The sequence below is a fragment of the Balaenoptera physalus genome (genome assembly GCF_965194825.1).
Source record: "Balaenoptera physalus genome assembly, chromosome: 13".
Lineage (NCBI taxonomy): Eukaryota > Metazoa > Chordata > Mammalia > Artiodactyla > Balaenopteridae > Balaenoptera > Balaenoptera physalus.
Genome location: NC_138892.1, coordinates 64,827,937 through 64,845,481, shown reverse-complemented (window position 1 = coordinate 64,845,481; position 17,545 = coordinate 64,827,937). Strand labels below are relative to the sequence as shown.

General features: G+C 42.0%; 1 protein-coding gene across 2 annotated transcripts in view; it reads right to left on the bottom strand.

Moving 5' to 3' along the window:
- FAM186B (family with sequence similarity 186 member B) overlaps positions 1 to 17,545 on the bottom strand; it is a 32,953-nt gene that overhangs the window by 15,305 nt on the left and 103 nt on the right. The window contains exons 1-4 of one of the 2 annotated variants that reach the window (XM_082421317.1): positions 9,213 to 17,539; positions 8,175 to 8,400; positions 4,048 to 4,230; positions 259 to 1,912 (exon numbers count right to left, since the gene is read on the bottom strand). In XM_082421317.1, coding sequence (XP_082277443.1) covers positions 259 to 1,912; positions 4,048 to 4,230; positions 8,175 to 8,400; positions 9,213 to 9,308 — 2,159 coding nt within the window. In that variant the 5' untranslated portion in view covers positions 9,309 to 17,539. Of the gene's footprint in view, positions 1 to 258; positions 1,913 to 4,047; positions 4,231 to 8,174; positions 8,401 to 9,212; positions 17,540 to 17,545 lie in introns of those variants that run through there. The other variant, XM_082421318.1, reaches the window with a different exon arrangement.

Here is a 17,545-nt window from a genome sequence, read left to right as displayed (position 1 = left end):
GGAAGAAAGGCTTACAGGAAAGCTCACTAGAGGGAGAGCAGTGTGTAAGTGCTTGACCTCCCACACCTTCAGGGCTGCTCAAGGCTCCGAGGTCAGGTGTCCTTCGCAGGTACCCTCCCTCAGGGGGACCCTGTCCAGGCCTGGGGTGATTCTCCCCATCCCACTTGCCCCATGCTCCTCCTTTCTCACTGGGTTCTGGCTCTGCCCATATATTGCAGCGGTGTGGGTGGGTGCCGGTGGGTGCCAGGGAGGACCTACCGGAGGCTCCGGAAATGTCTGTAGAGGATGTACTTATGGCACAGGCACCACAGCTTGAGCGCGTTCGGCTCCATGGCGGTGGTGGTGAGCTCCCGCACCTTGTTGCGCAGGTGGTGGGGCAGCCCCAGCTGATCCTCCTCAGTCAGGAGCCGCAGGTTCTTCCTCTGGGCCTCTGCGTCCATGTGGTATACCTTCCCCTTCAGAGTTACTGGGGATATATGCAAAGGGGGCTGGGTCACCTTTCGGAGGGATGTCCCCGTGACAGGAAGGGAGGCCGTCTTCTTGGGCTTCGTGGGAACACAGCGGGCCCGTGGTTTCTGAGTAAACTTGGCTGAACTCATGGTCCTCTGGTTTCTGGGGGCAGGCTGCTGGGTCTTAGGGGACCTGGGCAAGTGTGGCCTCCTGCCTTGGTGAGCAGATTGGGCCCGGCTTGGGGGAAGTGCCAGTGATGCCTCCTCCAAGTCCCTCCATCGACTGGTGGGCATGAAGCCCATTCTCTCCACGTCCTCTCCTGTCTGCTCCAGCCCCCTCCACGGGCCCCCGTGCTCCTGGTCCGATCTCTGCTGCCGCCCCCTTGCTGCCTCCCCCTGCTGCCACTGCCGCCGCTTCTCCCGCTCCAGCAGGGCCCACTTCTCTTGCCACTGCAGCCACATCTCCTCCTCCTCCAGCCACTGCTGCCTTCGCCTCTCCCAGCTGAGTTCCTCTTCCCAGTGCTCTGGCTTGCTCTCCAAGGCCACCTTCCTAGAGCTCTCTGGGGACAGCTGCTTCTGAAAATGGGACTTCATCTGGAGTCCTTCCTTCTCCTGGGTCACTTCCTGGAAGAAGTCCTTCTGGTCTTTGACTTTGTGGCCTGGGCTTTCTGCTGACGGTCTTTCCCATTTCTTAGGAAACTTGTGATCCATGGAGGATGGCAACACAGGCTGAAGATTTTCAGTGTCCTTGCTGCTGTACACATCTGCAATCCTTGAATGCACGGTCATGGTGGAAAGTGGTTGACATGTGGAAGGCCTAGCACTACTATCCCAGGCCATGGCCAGGGGACTTGGGGAGAGTGGTGAAAACTGCTCCTCCTTCTTGGGTTCCTGTTGGGTTTCCTCTATGACTGTTTCTTTCTTTGGGAGGGCCTCTTTCGTGGCAGGGGCTGGGGAGTCAACCAAGATCTTGACTGAGTATTCTGCCTGACCTCTAGCAGACTGAGCCTTCTTCAGCTGGAACTCTAAGGCATGCTTCATCAGGAGAAGGTCATGGTACTTTCCCCCTAGAATTTCTACCTGCTTTAGTAGGGCATCTCTCTTACTCTTGAGGACTTGGAGGGACTTCTGGAAGGACAGCCTCTGGCTGCTGAGTTCTTTGGTCATCTCTGTTTTCAGGTGCCTGTATTTGGCCTCCAGGCTTCTGTTCTCCTTGTGCTGGAGCATCAAGGCCTTGTTGAGGTTCTCGACCACAGCAGACATGTACCTGATGGCCCGAACCTCCCCCTGGTTGAACATCGTGGAGTCCAGGAGTTCCTGCAGCATGGACTTCACCTCGGAGACCCTAATGCAGGTAGTGTGCTTGTCCTGGAGCATCTGTTCTGGGCTCAGTGGCTGAGGGCAGGATATCACTTTTTGTGGGCTTTGTTCCCGCCAGCCCTGCCAGAAGGTGCGTTTGGACACTAGGAGAGGTGGAGAGAACAAAGGCAATAAACTCGCATGGATCCAAGAATTATACTGATTCTCCACACCCTGCTTGGCCAAATTCCTATCCAACCTTCTTAGGGCTTTGGCAATAAGGAGCTGGGGCATTATATGAGGCCAGGGGAGATACTGTCAGGAGAGATCTCTGCTGGGCTCAGAGCTTGCTCAGAGCTTACTTGTCAGGGTCTGTCAGCTCCACAGCACCTGCAGGACCCAGAGGGGTCTGGACCTATTCAATCCAGTTCAACCCAATTCAACACACTCCTAATCCTCCATATTTCCCTGGAGTAGAGTGATTTTTCTTATCATGCTACTTCCCAGTCTCAATATCTCTGTTTGGCTACCTATTGCCAACTATCTAAATTCTGGAAGCCCATCCGGCACTTAGACTCTAGATCACCTGGGAAGTTGTATTTCCCTTTCCTGTTACCACTGGACTGTGTTTGTAGAGAATTTATCATATGGTCCTGCAACGGTTCACATTCTTTTATAATGACTAATGTCTTTTTCCATTTTGGGGCTCATGAACTCCTTTGATACTTTGATGAAAGCAGGAAAATGTACATAAACACCGATCGTGCACTTTGTGTTCAAACCCATTCATATGCAGACTTCAGCTCCTCAGGGATAGTCCATGGTCATAGTTGTATCCCCTTGGATCTACCATGTGTAGAGCTGCTGGAGTGATTATCTTGGATCATCCATTCATTTCTCATTCAGTGAACATCACTGGCAGACAAAACACTGGCTAACTTTGGATGAGGGGCTAAAGGAAATATGGAAATTAAATGACACTGAAATCAAGCTAGCATTTAGCTAATACTGTCAGAGAGGCCATATGCTCTAACGGTTCAGAGCATGGATTCTAGAGTCAGATAACTCGGGCTTGAATCCCATCCTTACCACTTGCTTTAGGCAAGTTTCCTAACTTCTCAGCACCTCTATTTCTGAAAAATGGGGATAATCATAGCATTTACTTCATGGGACGTAAGTAGATTATGCATGTTTAGTACCAAGCACTGTACCAGGCACCTAGAAAGTGCTCAATAACTAATCCCTAAAAAAATGAATAAGACACAGCCTTTGCCCTCCAGAAATTTATAACCTAGCAAGGAAATAAATCAAGTAAACAAATAACTGTATTTCAAGACATAATATGACAAGGATAGTAGGAGAGATTGTCTCCTTCTCCTCCACCTTTCCTTGCTTCCTCCCTCCCCCAGCTATCGACCTTGCTTGACTGGTAAGGAACCTCGCCATGAAATCAATGGTAAAATGATTATGTTAGCTCTTGTTTATTAAGCCCTGAGTGTGCGTTCTAAGCACGGTGCCAGATGCCTCACACCACGTGAAACCCTGTAAAGTAGGCAATGTTCTCCTCACTTTGCACATGAGGAAAGTGAGGTTCAGAAAGATGAAGTAACTTGCCCAAAGTCACACAGCTAGAAATTGGGATTCAAACTCAGGTTTGTCTGACTCCGAAGCCCATACTCTTGAGTAAGATTAAGAAGCCAGAAAACCTATGCGTGGGGCCTAGGTTTGCCACAGGCTTTCCTTGTGGATCCTTCTCTTCTCTGAGCTTCAATGTTCTCATCTACAAAATGTGGCAGTTAGATAATCTCGGGCCCCTTCTAGTGCTGAGAGGAGTAATATTTCAAGGTTGAGCCATACTGTTGACTGGCTACTTCTGGAGTAGCCACAATCGAGAAGGTTCTAGAAGGGCCTCCAGCTGAGTCTCACCAGACTGCTTGGCTCTGCATCTGGGTTTGGTTTAAGGAAAGGATGTTTCTCTACCTCTAGCTATAAACTCCACCCTTTCTGACCTTCCAGCCTTGTTACCCAGAACCTGCATGAGGCCACAGCTCCAGGGAGCACCAACAAGGACCTGTCTCCACATCACACCTTCCTTCAGCCCTGAGGGACAGCCCAGAACTGCTCACTTCTCAGCTTGGGTCCACCACCCCAACCTCTTACCACTGACCATCCATCTCAGCTAAAGCTTTTGTTATGGAGGAGAATCAGAAAGACTCCCATAGACCCTGGTGTGTGACTTCTTTCCTTGAGATGGCATCCACCCCACCCAGCTCCCCTGCCAGGTGCTCCTGGAACCTACTTTGTGCCCCTTTTCTTTGTCCTTCAATGAGAGTGGAGCAGAGGGAAATGAGAGACTCGATGCCTCCTTTGGTGGCGATGAGGGAGAGAGGTAACACCTTCTCCATCACCTCGATCCATTCATCCAGGGCTTCCTCTTCCTCCTCACTCTTCCTGTTCCTGATCTCATAGGTCAGACTGTCACCTGGAGAGAGAGTGGGAGATGCAGGCTGAGAATAGTATGTCCTCTAGGGAGCCCCAAATAGCCCTATAGCACAGGGGTTACACCAGCAGTCTTTGAGGGTGGATTGGTTTAACCTCTTATTAGCTGTATGATGTTGAGCAAGTCACTTATTCCCCTGAGTCTTAGTATCCTTGCCAGAAAAGGGTTGGGTATGGATTAAATGAGATAATACAAGTGAAATGATTAACATGAGACCTGCCATGTAGAAAATATGCATAGACATAGAACAGCACTGTTGTACTACAAGGCCAGGAATGTGCCTATCTTGTTATTGCTCTATCCTCATTGCCTAGTCCAATATCTGGACAATTAAATGAATTAACTGCAGTCAACAGCCCTGCTTAGTTCTTGGGGGCAGCTGAAGGACCACTGAACCGAGAGCTCCCCAGGGGCAGGGCAGTGTGAGTAGGGGTAGGGCATATCCCTATACCATCTTCCTCCAACACTGCAGCATCCACCATACCTCACACCAGACTGAGGTCTCCTGATCGGATAACTCTGATCTTAACGGGGGTAGCATCTGGCTCCAGGGCTGCATGCAGCTGGTCCACACCCAAATGGCTATACCAGTTGCTTACAGCTGGCATCAGTGCTGTTTGGCTCAGTATCCATTCAGTACTTTGAATATCAACCTTGAGTCCCTCTATAAAATAACTAGTGTGCTCCACAAAAAACAATTAGAATTAATAAACAAATTCAATAAAGTTACAGGATCCAAAATCAACATATAAAAGTCAGTTGCATTTTTACACACTAACAATTAACTATCCAAAAAAGAAATAAAGAAAACAATCCCATTTACAATAGCATCAAAACAATAAAATACTTAGGAATAAATTTAACAAGGGAGGTGAAGGATCTCTACAGTGAAAACCATAAGACATTAATGAAAGAAATTAAAGAAGACACATGTAAATGGAAAGATAACCCATGTTCATGGATCAGAAGAATTAATATTGTTAAAATGTCTATACTACCCAAAGTCATCCATAGATTCAGTGCAATCCCTATCAAAATCTCAATGGCATTTTCCACGGAACTAGGAAGAACAATCCTGAAATTCATACAGAACCACAAAAGACCCCAAATAGCCAAAGCATTCTCGAGAAAGAAAAACAAAGCTGGAGGATCACACTACCTGATTTTAAGCTATATTACAAAGCTATAGTAAACAAAACACTATGGCACTGGCGTATAAACGGACACATAGATAAATGGGCCAGAATCAAGAGCTCAGAAATAAACCCATGCATATACGGTCAGCTAATATTTGACAAGGGAGCCAAGAACACTCAATGGGGAAAGGATAATCTCTTCAATAAGTGGTGCTGGTAAACCTGTACATTTACATGCAAAAAAATGAAATTGGACTCCTATCTTACACCACTCACAAAAATTAACTCTAAATTAATTAAAAACTTAAATACAAGCCCAGAAACCATAAAACTCCTAAAAGAAAACATAGGGGAAGAGCTTCTTGATATTGGTCTTGGCAATGACTTTTTTTGGATATGACACCAAAAGCAAAGGCAACAAAAGCAAAAATAAATAAGTGGAACTACATCAAATTAAAAAGTTTCTGCACAGTAAAAGAAATGATCATCAAAGTGAAAACCCTCAACCTACAGAACGGGAGAAAATACATGCAAACCATGTATTTAATAAGGAGTTAATATCCAAAATCTATAAGGAACTCACACAACTTAATAGCAAAAAAACAAATAATCTGATTAAAAAATGGGCAAAGGATATGAATAGACATTTTTCTAAAGAAGATATACAAATGGCCAACAGGTATATGAAAAGGTGTTCAACATCACTAATCATCAGGGAAATGCAAATCAAAGCCACAATGAGATAGTACCTCAGACCTGTTAGGATAGCTATTATGTATAAAAGACGAGATAACAAGCAATGGTGAGGACCTGAAGAAAAGGGGACCCTTGTGCACTGTTGGTGGGAATGTAAATTGGTATAACCATTTTGGAAACCAGTATGGAGGTTTCTCAAAAAATTAAAAATAGAATTACCATATAGTCCAGCAATCCCACTTCTGGGTATATATCAATAGGAAACAAAATCACTGTCTCCAAGAGATTTCTGCATGCCCATGTTCACTGAAGCATTATTTACAACAGTCAAGACATGGAAACAACCTAAGTGTCAGTCAGTGGATGAATGGATAGAGAAAATGTAGTATATATAATGAAATACAGATAGTCCCCAACTTATGATGGTTCAACTTATGATTTATTGACTTTACAATGATGCGAAAGTGATACGCATTCAGTAGAAGTCATACTTCGAATTTTGAATTTTGATCTTTTCCCACGCTAGTGATATATGGTACAATATTCTCTCATGATGCTAGGCAGTAACAGCAAGCTACATCTCTAAGTGGCCACAAAATCACAGGGGTAAACAACGGATACACTTACAACCATCTGTATGCATACAGCCATTCTGGTTTTCACTTTCAGTATAGTCTTCAATAAATTACATGAGATATTAAACACTATATTATAAAATAGGCTTTGTGTTAGATGATCTTGCCCAACTGTAGGCTAATGCAAGTGTTCTGAACACATTTAAGGTAGGCTAGGCTAAGCTGTGATGTTTGGTAGGTTAGGTGTATTAAACACATTTTCAATTTACAGTATTTTCAACTTATGATAGGGTTATTGGGACATAACCCCATCATAAGCTAAGGAAGATCTATATTATTAAGTCATAACACAGAAGGAAATCCTGCCATTTGCAACAACATGAATGGACCTTGAGGGTATTACACTAAGTGAAATAAGTCAGACAGAGAAAGAAAGACAAATACCCTACGATCTCACTTACATGTGGAATCTTAAAAAAGTTGAACTCACAGAAACAGAGAGTAAATTGGTGGTTATCAGAGGCTGGGAGGTGAGAGAAATGGGGAGATGTTGGTCAAAGGGTACAAACTTTCAATTATAAGATGAATAAGTTCTGGAGATCTAATGTACAGCATGGTGACTACAGTTAATAATACTGTATTGTATACAGGCATACCTCATTTTATCGCGCTTTGCTTTATTGTTGTTTGCAAATACTGCATTTTTTAAAAATTGAAAGTTTGTGCAAACCCTGCATTGTCAGATGATGGTTAGCACTTTTTAGCGATAAAGTATATTTAATGTACATTGTTTTCTTAGACATAATGCTATTGCACACTTAATAGACTACAGTAGAGTATAAACATAACTTTTACATGTACTGGGAAGCCAAAAAATTCGCATGATTCACTTTATTATGATATCCACTTTATTGTGGTGGTCTAGAACTGAACCTGCAATATCCAAGGTATGCCTGTATTTGAAATTTGCTAAGAGAGTAGATCTTAAATATTCTCACCACACACACAACAAAGGGTGACTATGTGAGGTGATATGTTATTGTGATAATCATTTCACTATATACATATATATGTTTATATATAAAATAATCACAGGTACACTTTAAATTTACACAATGTTGTCAATTATATCTCAATAAAGCTGGAAAAATAAAAAATAAAACAGCTAGTGTGAGTTTGCATTTAGGTTCTATCTTACTAAAAAATGAGATGTAATAATGAACCCATGACTTAGGCTTCATCACATATGCACCTAATATCACAATCTACTATGTTTTGGACAATGACATGTTTGCCTCTCTAGGGAATAGAGGTGATATGCTACGACATGAGTGGGACAATGTTTCACTGGAGAGGCGCTGCAATGTGTCTTTTGTGCCTTCTGCACCCACCACCCTGCCCTACCCTCCCAGCAAATGCCGACCTAGGGTAGGGGAAAGGAGGAGGCTGAGTGAGTTGGGACCAGTGTCTTGGGGGGAAGGCACCCGCCCTCAGGACTGCACCCAGCCTGCAAACTCACCCCAGTCACCTAGCCAGTGGAGAATTTCATACAAGTGCTTCTCTTTAGTCTTAGCATCATTGGAGAATGAGGTAATTTTCTCCAGCAAGATGAATCTGTTCTTGCCCTTTTGCTCTGTCTGGTGAGATTTTGCCTTTTTTTTGAAATCATATCCTAATTCTTCCTGGAAGCGGTTGATGACACAGTTGACATTGTCCAAGATGTCTGAGAGCTGGGAAGAAATATCCTATATGGGAGGCAGCAGATTGTGGTGTTTTGGGGTGTGAACTCTGGCGCCAGATGCCATGTCCTAGTAGTGTGATCTTAGACAAGTCAGTTAATTTCTTGGGGCCTCAGTTTTCTTATTTGTAAAGTGGAGATATAGTACCTATGTCACAGGGTTTTTGTAAAGATTAAATGAACCAGTATTTGTAAAGCACTAAGGACAGCGCCTGGCACATAAAATAAGTGTTAGCTCTAATTACTGTCATTTTGATTATTAAGACCGGTTCAAGGAGAGAATACTAATAATCCACAGCGAACATTTCTTCAGAATTTCAGAATTTGCTGGGGACTTCTGGACATCTCTCCTCACAAGGATCCAGAGGCAACAGACTAGAAAAATGAGGCCCCAAGAAACCCTCAGGATCAGAGGCTCCCATTAAAAAAATGCACCAGAGGCTCACGTGCAGGGTGATTTGAATCTTTGGCCATTTCCCTGCGAGTTTCTAGGGCTTGGGGCACTCGGACAGGTTGCCAAGAACAGACCCCAATCATGAACTCTGGGCCCCTCCTCCTGCCCTGGTAGGACCCCCCACGATGTGTCTCAGGGCCAACCTCGGGCTTCCCTGTGGGCTGTCTGCTTCCTGGGCCCATCCCTGCCTCAGGGGCGGTTTGATTCCAGCTCACCCTCCACTAATCTGTCCACAAACCCAGCTTGCTGAGGATCCCAGGACCCCTGAGGGCACAGAGCTGGAATCTTACCCAAATCTGGGCTCAGTCCCCAGCCTCCACATCAGACCCCAACAGAAGGGTGACACCCTCATCTCAAGGGGTTACCTCCTGAGCCCGAGTTAGTTGGGCAGCCTCAATTCTTGAGATGATGGCTTTCACTGATGCAGGGGTCACCAACAGTGGGGGTTCGTCTTTCTCCATTTTTGATCACTCTGTCAGTCACAAAGATGTCCTGTGTCTCTGGTACAGGGGCCTGGACACACGATGTTGGCTGCTTGGGGGTTAAGGACTCCAGGGCAGCTCCTGAGTACCCTCTTCCTAGCCACAGCTCCCTGTAACTGCCAGACATCACGTTCCAACTGATCTTCTTTTCTCCAGTGACATCATCAGGTTGATTGGAAGAATGACTCCCTGTCATCTGTCTGCTTGATTATCTAGCTTTTTAATCCATCACCTAATATATATTAACTTGACCTGTTGCTTTTTAAAAATCATTAAATGTTATGCTCCCAAACTAAATATTAACGGCTAAAAGTAGGAAACAGCAATTAGAAAAAGTTCGTTTCCCAAAGAACTTATAATTAAAAAAAAATTACAGCCAGTCAGTAACTAATGAGAATATATTTCAATTTGCACCAGGGGTCAGGGCTTAACCAACACTGTCACTGAAGGTAATCATCAGTGCCAGAGGCCTTTTTAACACAAATGATTAAAATGGACATCATTGTATGCCCAGGACTAGAACTTTGCCTGGTATATAGTAGGCACTTAATAAACATTTGTTGAATTAATGAATATGTAAGTAAAAATACATATATGTGCAAATTATTCTTCCATGTTACTGAAACATTTAACAGATAAGGAATTAAACATTGTAAGTTCAGTTCTTAGCAATGCCATAGCCACTTAACAACTTGTCACCTGACACCCACCTGTCTTTTATATACTATCATTCATTCACTTATTCAAAGTTAATTCTTTCATTGCCTCATTTACTCAACGAACACTTATTGGTAACATTCTATGTTCCAGGCATGGGGCTAGATGCTAGAAATACAAAAAAGAGTGAGACCTAGTTCCGTCTTTGAGGCAGTCACACCCTTGTTTATGGATACCTGTCTATCTATACATCTGGCACTGGATGGTCCTTTAATCCCTTATGATTTCAGAGCATGTTGTAGGTTACAAATAACTTATTTATCCTTACAAACATGTAGAGCCAGCTGAGGCTCAGAGTTATGAGACTTATCTAAAGTTATAGAGCTGGGAAGTACAGAGTCAGGACTTCAACCTGCTTTTCTGATTCCCAATCTGGGGTCCTTTCCCTTTTTTTCCCTTTCTCTCCCTCCCCACTTCTTCCTTCTTTTACACATAATCATACTGATAATTAGATCACAAATAGGTACTTCCCTGGTGGTCCAGTGGTTAAATCTACCTTCCAATGCAGGGAATGTGGGTTCAATCCCTGGGCAGGGAACTAAGATGCCACATGCTGCGGGACATCTAAGCTGGCGAGCTCTAGAGCCCAAGTACCACAACTAGAGAGCCCGCGTACTGCAATTACTGAGCCCGCGCACTCTGGAGCCTGTGTGCCACATCTAGAGAGAAGCCCGTGCACCACAACGAAGAGCCCGTGTGCCGCAACAAAAGATCCCACATGCCGCAACTAAGACCCGATGCAGCCAAATAAATAAATTAATTTTTTAAAACCCATACATTTATTTAAAAAATTAGATCACAAATAAATGATCTAAACAAGCCAATTAAAAGACAGATTATAAGATTCAATTAAGAAAAGCCCAATACTCAATTATGTTCTGTCTACAAGAAACACACTTTAAATAAAAAGATACATATATGTTAAAAGATGGAAAGAAATAAACCATGCTAATACTAATCAAAAGAAAGCTAGAGTGGCTATATTAATTTCAGATTTTAGAACAAGAAAGATTAGCAAAGATAAAAAGGGAGGGATATTCCATAATGATAAAGGTGTTAACTAATAAAGGTGACATAATCTCATATATATATATATATATATATATATATATATATATATATATATGAACCTAATAACATAGCTTCAAAATACATGAAGTGAAAAACTTATAGAAGTGAAAGGAGAAATGGATAAATCCACAATTAGAGTTAGAGATTTCAACACTTTTCTTTCAGGAATTGGAAAAAGTGGAAAAAAAAAAAAGTAAGGATATAGAGGTTTTGAAAAACACTATCAACCAGCTTGACTCGATTGACATTTATAGAACATCTCACCCAACAACAGCAGGATGCATTATTTCCAAATGTATATGGAATAATAATCTGGACCATAAAACAAATATCAATAAACTTAAGATTAGAATCATATAAAATATGTTCTCTGATCACAATGGAATTAAACTATAAGTCAATAATTGAGAGATATCTGGGAAAATTCCCAAATATTTGTAAATTAAACAACACACTTCTATATAATCCGTGAATCAAAGCAGAAATGACAAGGAAAATTATGAAATTTTGAACTGAGTGAAAATGAAAACATGACATATCAAGATTTGTAGGATGCTGCGAAAGCAGTGCTTAGAGGAAGAAACTAGATAAGGAAGAACAGAGAAACTCAAGCAGAAGGAAATAATATGGTTAAGAATAAAATAAATAAAACAGAAAACAAACAAAAATGGAGAAAATCAATGCAATTACCAAAACCTGGTTTTTTGAAAAGATTAATAAATTGATAAAGCTCTAGCCAACTTTTACCAGGGGAAAAAAAAGAGAAGACACAATTTACAAACATCAGGAATAACAAGGGGACACCATTACAGACTCTACAGTGGGAATAATAAGAGAGTATTATGAAAAAACGTTATGCCAATAAACTTGGTGAATTAGACAAATTCCTTTAATAGATACAATCTATTAAAGCTCAATAAAAAAGAAAACCTGAAAAGCCCTCAATCAATTAAAGATATTAAATTAATAATTAAAAACCTTTCCTTCAAGGAAAACTCCAGCCCCAGACAGCTTTATTGGTAAATTTTTTGCCAAACATTTAAGGAAAACATAATACAACTCTATATAAACTCTTTGAGAAAACTGAACAGTATGGAACACTTCTCAAATCATTTTATTCGGTTAGCATTACCTTGCTACAAAAACCAGACAAAATATTACAAGAAAAACACAGACATAACATAGACATAAAAGAAAATAAAATGGAAGCTGCTGACAGGAAAAAAAATTATCTGCAAAATATGTATTTGATAAAGGACTTGTATCCAGAATACATAAAGAACCACCATAACTCCATTACAGGAAGGAAAACAATCCAGTTTTTAAATGGGTAGAAGATTTGAATAGACACATCACTAAAGAAGATATTCAAATGGTAAATAAGCACATGAAAAGATTCTCAACGTCATTAGGGAAACAAAACCACGACTTGTTAACCTCAGTAAAAAGTGTGACGATACCAAGTGTTGAGGATGTTGGGAAAGTGAAACCCTTGTATATTACTGGTGAGAATGTAAAATGGTACAGCCACTTTAGAAAACTGTTTGGCAGTTTTTTTAAAGTTAAATATACATTACCACACAATTCCCATTCCTAAGTATATACCCAAGAGAAATGAAATCTACCCAAGAGAAATGAAAACATATGTCCACACACAGATCTATATGCACAAATATTTATAAACAGCTCTATTTGTTATAGCTCAAACCTACAAACAACCTAAATGTCCATCAACTGGTGAACGCATAAACAAACTGCAGTATGTCCATGCAATGAAATATACTACTTCACGTTAAAAAAGAATGAACTACTGATACATGCAACAACATGGATAATCTCAAAAGCTTTATACCAAGTGAAAGAAGGCAGACACAAACTACCACACACTGTATGACTCCATTCATATGAAATTCTAGAGATGCAAAACTATAGTGACAGAAAGCAGATCAGTAGATGACAGGAGCCAGATGAGGGAGAAGCGACTGACTGCAAAAGGGAACAAAGAACATTTCTGAGGGAAGGAAATGTTTTATGTCATGATTATGGTGGTGTTTACATGACTGTACCATTTGTGAAAATTCACTGTACCCTACACTTAAAATTGGTGAATTTTATTATGTGTAAACTATACCTCAACAAAGCTGATTTTTTTAAAATGCAATGTTTTATAATGCCCAAGACTGTGGAGGGATTGTGGGCAGACAGTGCAAGGGGCTGGAAGTTAGGAGGGTATAAGGAAATAACTCTTTCTCTTTTCTCAGGTGGCAAGTCTTCTCTATTTTCCTTCCCTTTACCCTTGGGGCTGGGATGCTCGCTCCTCCAAGCCCCTCTCCCATGCAGTTCAGGCCAGTAGCAGCACCTTCACCACAGTTCAAGGGTCACACTAGTTGATCACTAGCCCAGAAGAGATGTTTCTAAACCTTTTTTTAAAAAGCAGCTAACCCCCTTTTGCAAGCAAAGCCTTCTGTAGAACCTCACTATCTAAAACAGATAAAAGCAATGTCTTATTAGAATACGTTTGTAAGTTCAACTTCATGATATCTCTGTATTATAAGATCATTCGATGTCAACAAGCTTGTTTTGACAAACCCAAAAATTTGATATGTAGGACATTTGAGTGTATATATTTTTAAACTACCGTTTTAAAAATATTTAAAATATATTTAAAGTTTCTGGGTAAAAATGGTAGATTGAACACACGTATCTAATTTTGTTCTACTAAAAATATACTAAAACTATAGCAAAGGGATTTTTTTAAGGCATAAGTGCACAAAGACAGGGAAACAGGAGAGGAGACGAGCAAAATACTTTAGGAAGCTGTTAAGCATATGGATGAGTGGTTGCTGACAGACTAGAGAAGGATGAATCCTAAGGCAGAAGTGGGGCAACCATACGGCAAATGGAATTAGTTGTGCCAGATTGCTGACCACCCCAAGAAGGAAGGCCTAAAGATGTGACATCAGAGGTTCCCTGCAGTGAAGCTCTTGGAGACAAGCCCCACCCATGTACCTCAGCCCACAGAGCACAAACGCTCCTCACTGGGATTTTGGTAACCCATCCTTAAATGTGAGCAGACAACCAGGGATTATAAGACCTTCAACCAAAGAATCTAACATGAAAGAGATCAAAACCACAGAAAAAGAAATTTAGAGAAAACAGTGATTATGCAAGAGAAGAAAACTTAAACCATCATTAATAGTGTCAGAGATAAGCTATTGCAACTTTGAAACAAAATAAGATGCTATAAAAAGGAATAGCTGGAGAACAAAAACAAAGTGAGAGTAATAAAACTCTTTAAAATATTGAAAAACTCAGTAGAAGAATAGGAAGATAAACGTTGAGGACATCTCCCAAAGACAAAAAAGATGAAAAGTCGGAGAGAAAAGCAAGAAATGTGAAGGACCAGTCCAGCAGATCCATCATCTGAATTATAGGAGTTCCAAAAAAGAAATAGGAAAGAAAATGGAAGCGAAGAAATCACTAATGGGATGATTCAAGATTATTTCCCAGAAGTTAGGGGCACTGAGTGCCCAGCACTACAAATAGCTTCTCTAAGACATATCACTGCCATTTTAGAACACTGGAGACAAGGAGAGGTTCAGAGAGGGGGAAAAAGTCACTTACAAAGGATAAGGAGTTAAAAGACTTCAGACATCTCAAGAGCAATGACCAAAGCTAGAAGGTCACGTTGCAATGCCGTCATAATTCCAAAGAAATTCAAGTCCCAGCGAAACAATGGATCGTGTCAGAATAGAATAATGGTGTTGTCAAACATGCAAAGTTTGAAAACAATTTACCTCCTCCTTTCTGAGGAAGCTTCTGGAAGATGGTCTCCTCCAAAAAGAGGGAATAAGTCAAGAAAGAGAAAGATATGGAAACTGGCAAATAAAAGATCCAGCAAAGGAGAAAGGCAAAGAAAATGCCCAGCAATGAGAAAGGAGATAGTAGGTTGCAGATGTGTGTGTGTGGGGGCGGGGGAATAAACTCAGACTGGTGTTGGTCAGAAGTCTCCAGCAGAGATGTCCTCAAGAAGATGAAGTTGATAGAATATCTCCTGTGTCTAGATATTCTGAGAAGGGATTTAGGCAACTGGGGGAAGATTTTGAGATAAATACATAGAAAACTAAACAAATGAAAAATACCAAGGTAATTATTAATTCCAGGAAACATAAAAAGTGCAGGAAAGGAAGAATAATCAAAGTTTTCTACATGGCTCAACTCTGAATAGCATATGCAGTCACAGTGTTGTGAGAACTGAAAATTGAACTAACAAAAAGGAGCAAATTAAATTTGGCAGATAGGAGATGAGAATAAGGTATAAGCACTGGAAAGAGAGGCAGGGAAGAGTTCAATCCTCAAATCTGCCCCTATTACTTGTGAGGGCTGGGGCAGACTACAGATGGAGACTCTCATACACTACATATCTTAATGTTACAAATTAAGGTAACACACTGTTAAATAAAATACCTCTAAACCAACTTCACAAATATACTTTCATAAGGACCTACCTAAAAGGCCAGGTTCTAAATTAGAATTTTTGGACTCCTCAGAGTTCTACAGTAGAAAATAGTAGCCCCTAGCCCCTGGCTCTTGCCTGACCCCCTTCCTTTCTGCCCTTGCTTCTGTCCTGCAATGAGCGAGCCTTACACAGGGTCCTGTGGACACCCCAGCTTGTGCTCACTCCTCTTGCTGTGCATAGCTGCCCCTTGGCTACCCCTCAGACCTAGGGATGCCCACACTATCAGCAAGGTCTCCCTGGGGAGGAAAGATCCAAGGAAGAAGCTGGTGCAGGCCCAGGAAGCAAGCTGGGCAGGGAATTCCAGGGTCCCAGGTATTCAGAATATCACCCGTAAGGTGGGAAGTGGGCTTTGGATGGACATATCCCCTCGGACTCCTCACCCCGAGGGGAGGGACACAGCTGGAGGAGGGCCAGAGATATGAAGGTAAATGCCAGAAGAAACAGTTAAAAAGAGCTGAATATCGCTGCCTCCCAGGAGGGAGAGAGAATGGAGGCAGGGCTCTTCTGTTTTTCTTAACAAATCTTATATAATTATTTGATTCTTTAAAATAATTATATAAGATTTATATATAGACACACAGGTGTCTATGTGTTCTAAAAAATACCTCATTAAAAAAAGAAAAACTGGGCTTCCCTGGTGGCACGGTGGTTAAGAATCTGCCTGCCAATGCAGGGGATGTGGGTTTGAGCCCTGGTCCAGGAAGATCCCACATGCCGCGGAGCAACTAAGCCCATGCGCCACAACTACTGAGCCTGCGCTCTAGAGCCTGTGAGCCATAACTACTGAGCCCACGTGCCACAACTACTGAAGCCCGCGCAGCTAGAGCCCGTGCTCCACAAGAGAAGCCACCGCAATGAGAAGCCCGTGCACTGCGACGAAGACCCAACACAGCCAAAAATAAAAATAAATAAGTAAATTAAAAAAAAACTGTAAAAATAAAATGTGACTGATAAAAGTTTATGGAACCTCTGAACCACTTCTGCTGTGCCTAGAGGTCTCAATAACAATGTTTGAAAACAACAGGACTAGGCCCTCATTTGAGGCCATCTAGGTATTACAATGAAAACCAGATGAAGTTTGGGAATTCCCTGGTGGTCCAGCGGTTAGGACTCCACCCTTCCGCTACAGGGGGCATGGGTTCCATCCCTGGTTGGGGAGCTAAAATACCCCCAAGTCACACGGCGCTGCCAAAATCAAAAACAAAAACAAAACACCCACATGAAGTTTCTCTCTACGGCGGCCCCAAGAATGACTCTCTCTTCCTTTCCTCCCATTTGTCACCTTTAATTTAGGACTTCTACTTCGTGTTGGTTGTTTTCCTACCTCTCCCCTGCTAGACTCTAAGCGCCCTGGAATTGGACCCAGGTGAGACTTCTTTGTATCTTCAGGACCTAGCACAGTACCAAGCACGGAGCACAGGCTCAATTAAGTGTTGATAAATAAAGGAAAAAAGAAACACCTTTACCCGGGCCTTGGACAGAAGGTGCTCGACCTTTCTGCACCCGTATGCCTGAAGCTCTGTAAGTTACTAGCCCTGAGACGTTCAGCAGTCATTAAATAGCTTTAGGTTATAATTCCCTTACCTATACAACATAACATTTATCTCACATCTTTATTCCTAAAATAAATTGGGCCCCTCGCCTCACGATTTCACAGCTTGGTGGGAGCCAAATCTCAAAAGAAGTAACTTTGGGGTCACGTAAGAAGCACTTGTACGCCGCACAAGGGCAGGAGTTTCCCGGGATCTGTCTGCTTTTTTTCCCCACTGCTATTTGCCCAGTGCCTGGAACACTTCCTGGCACATAACAGGTGCTCAGTAGTTGCTGAATGAGTGAATTAGTTAAAGTGCTAAAAATAACTACGCATCGAACCAAAAAAACGCTCTGTGAAGTGTAAAGATATCCCTAC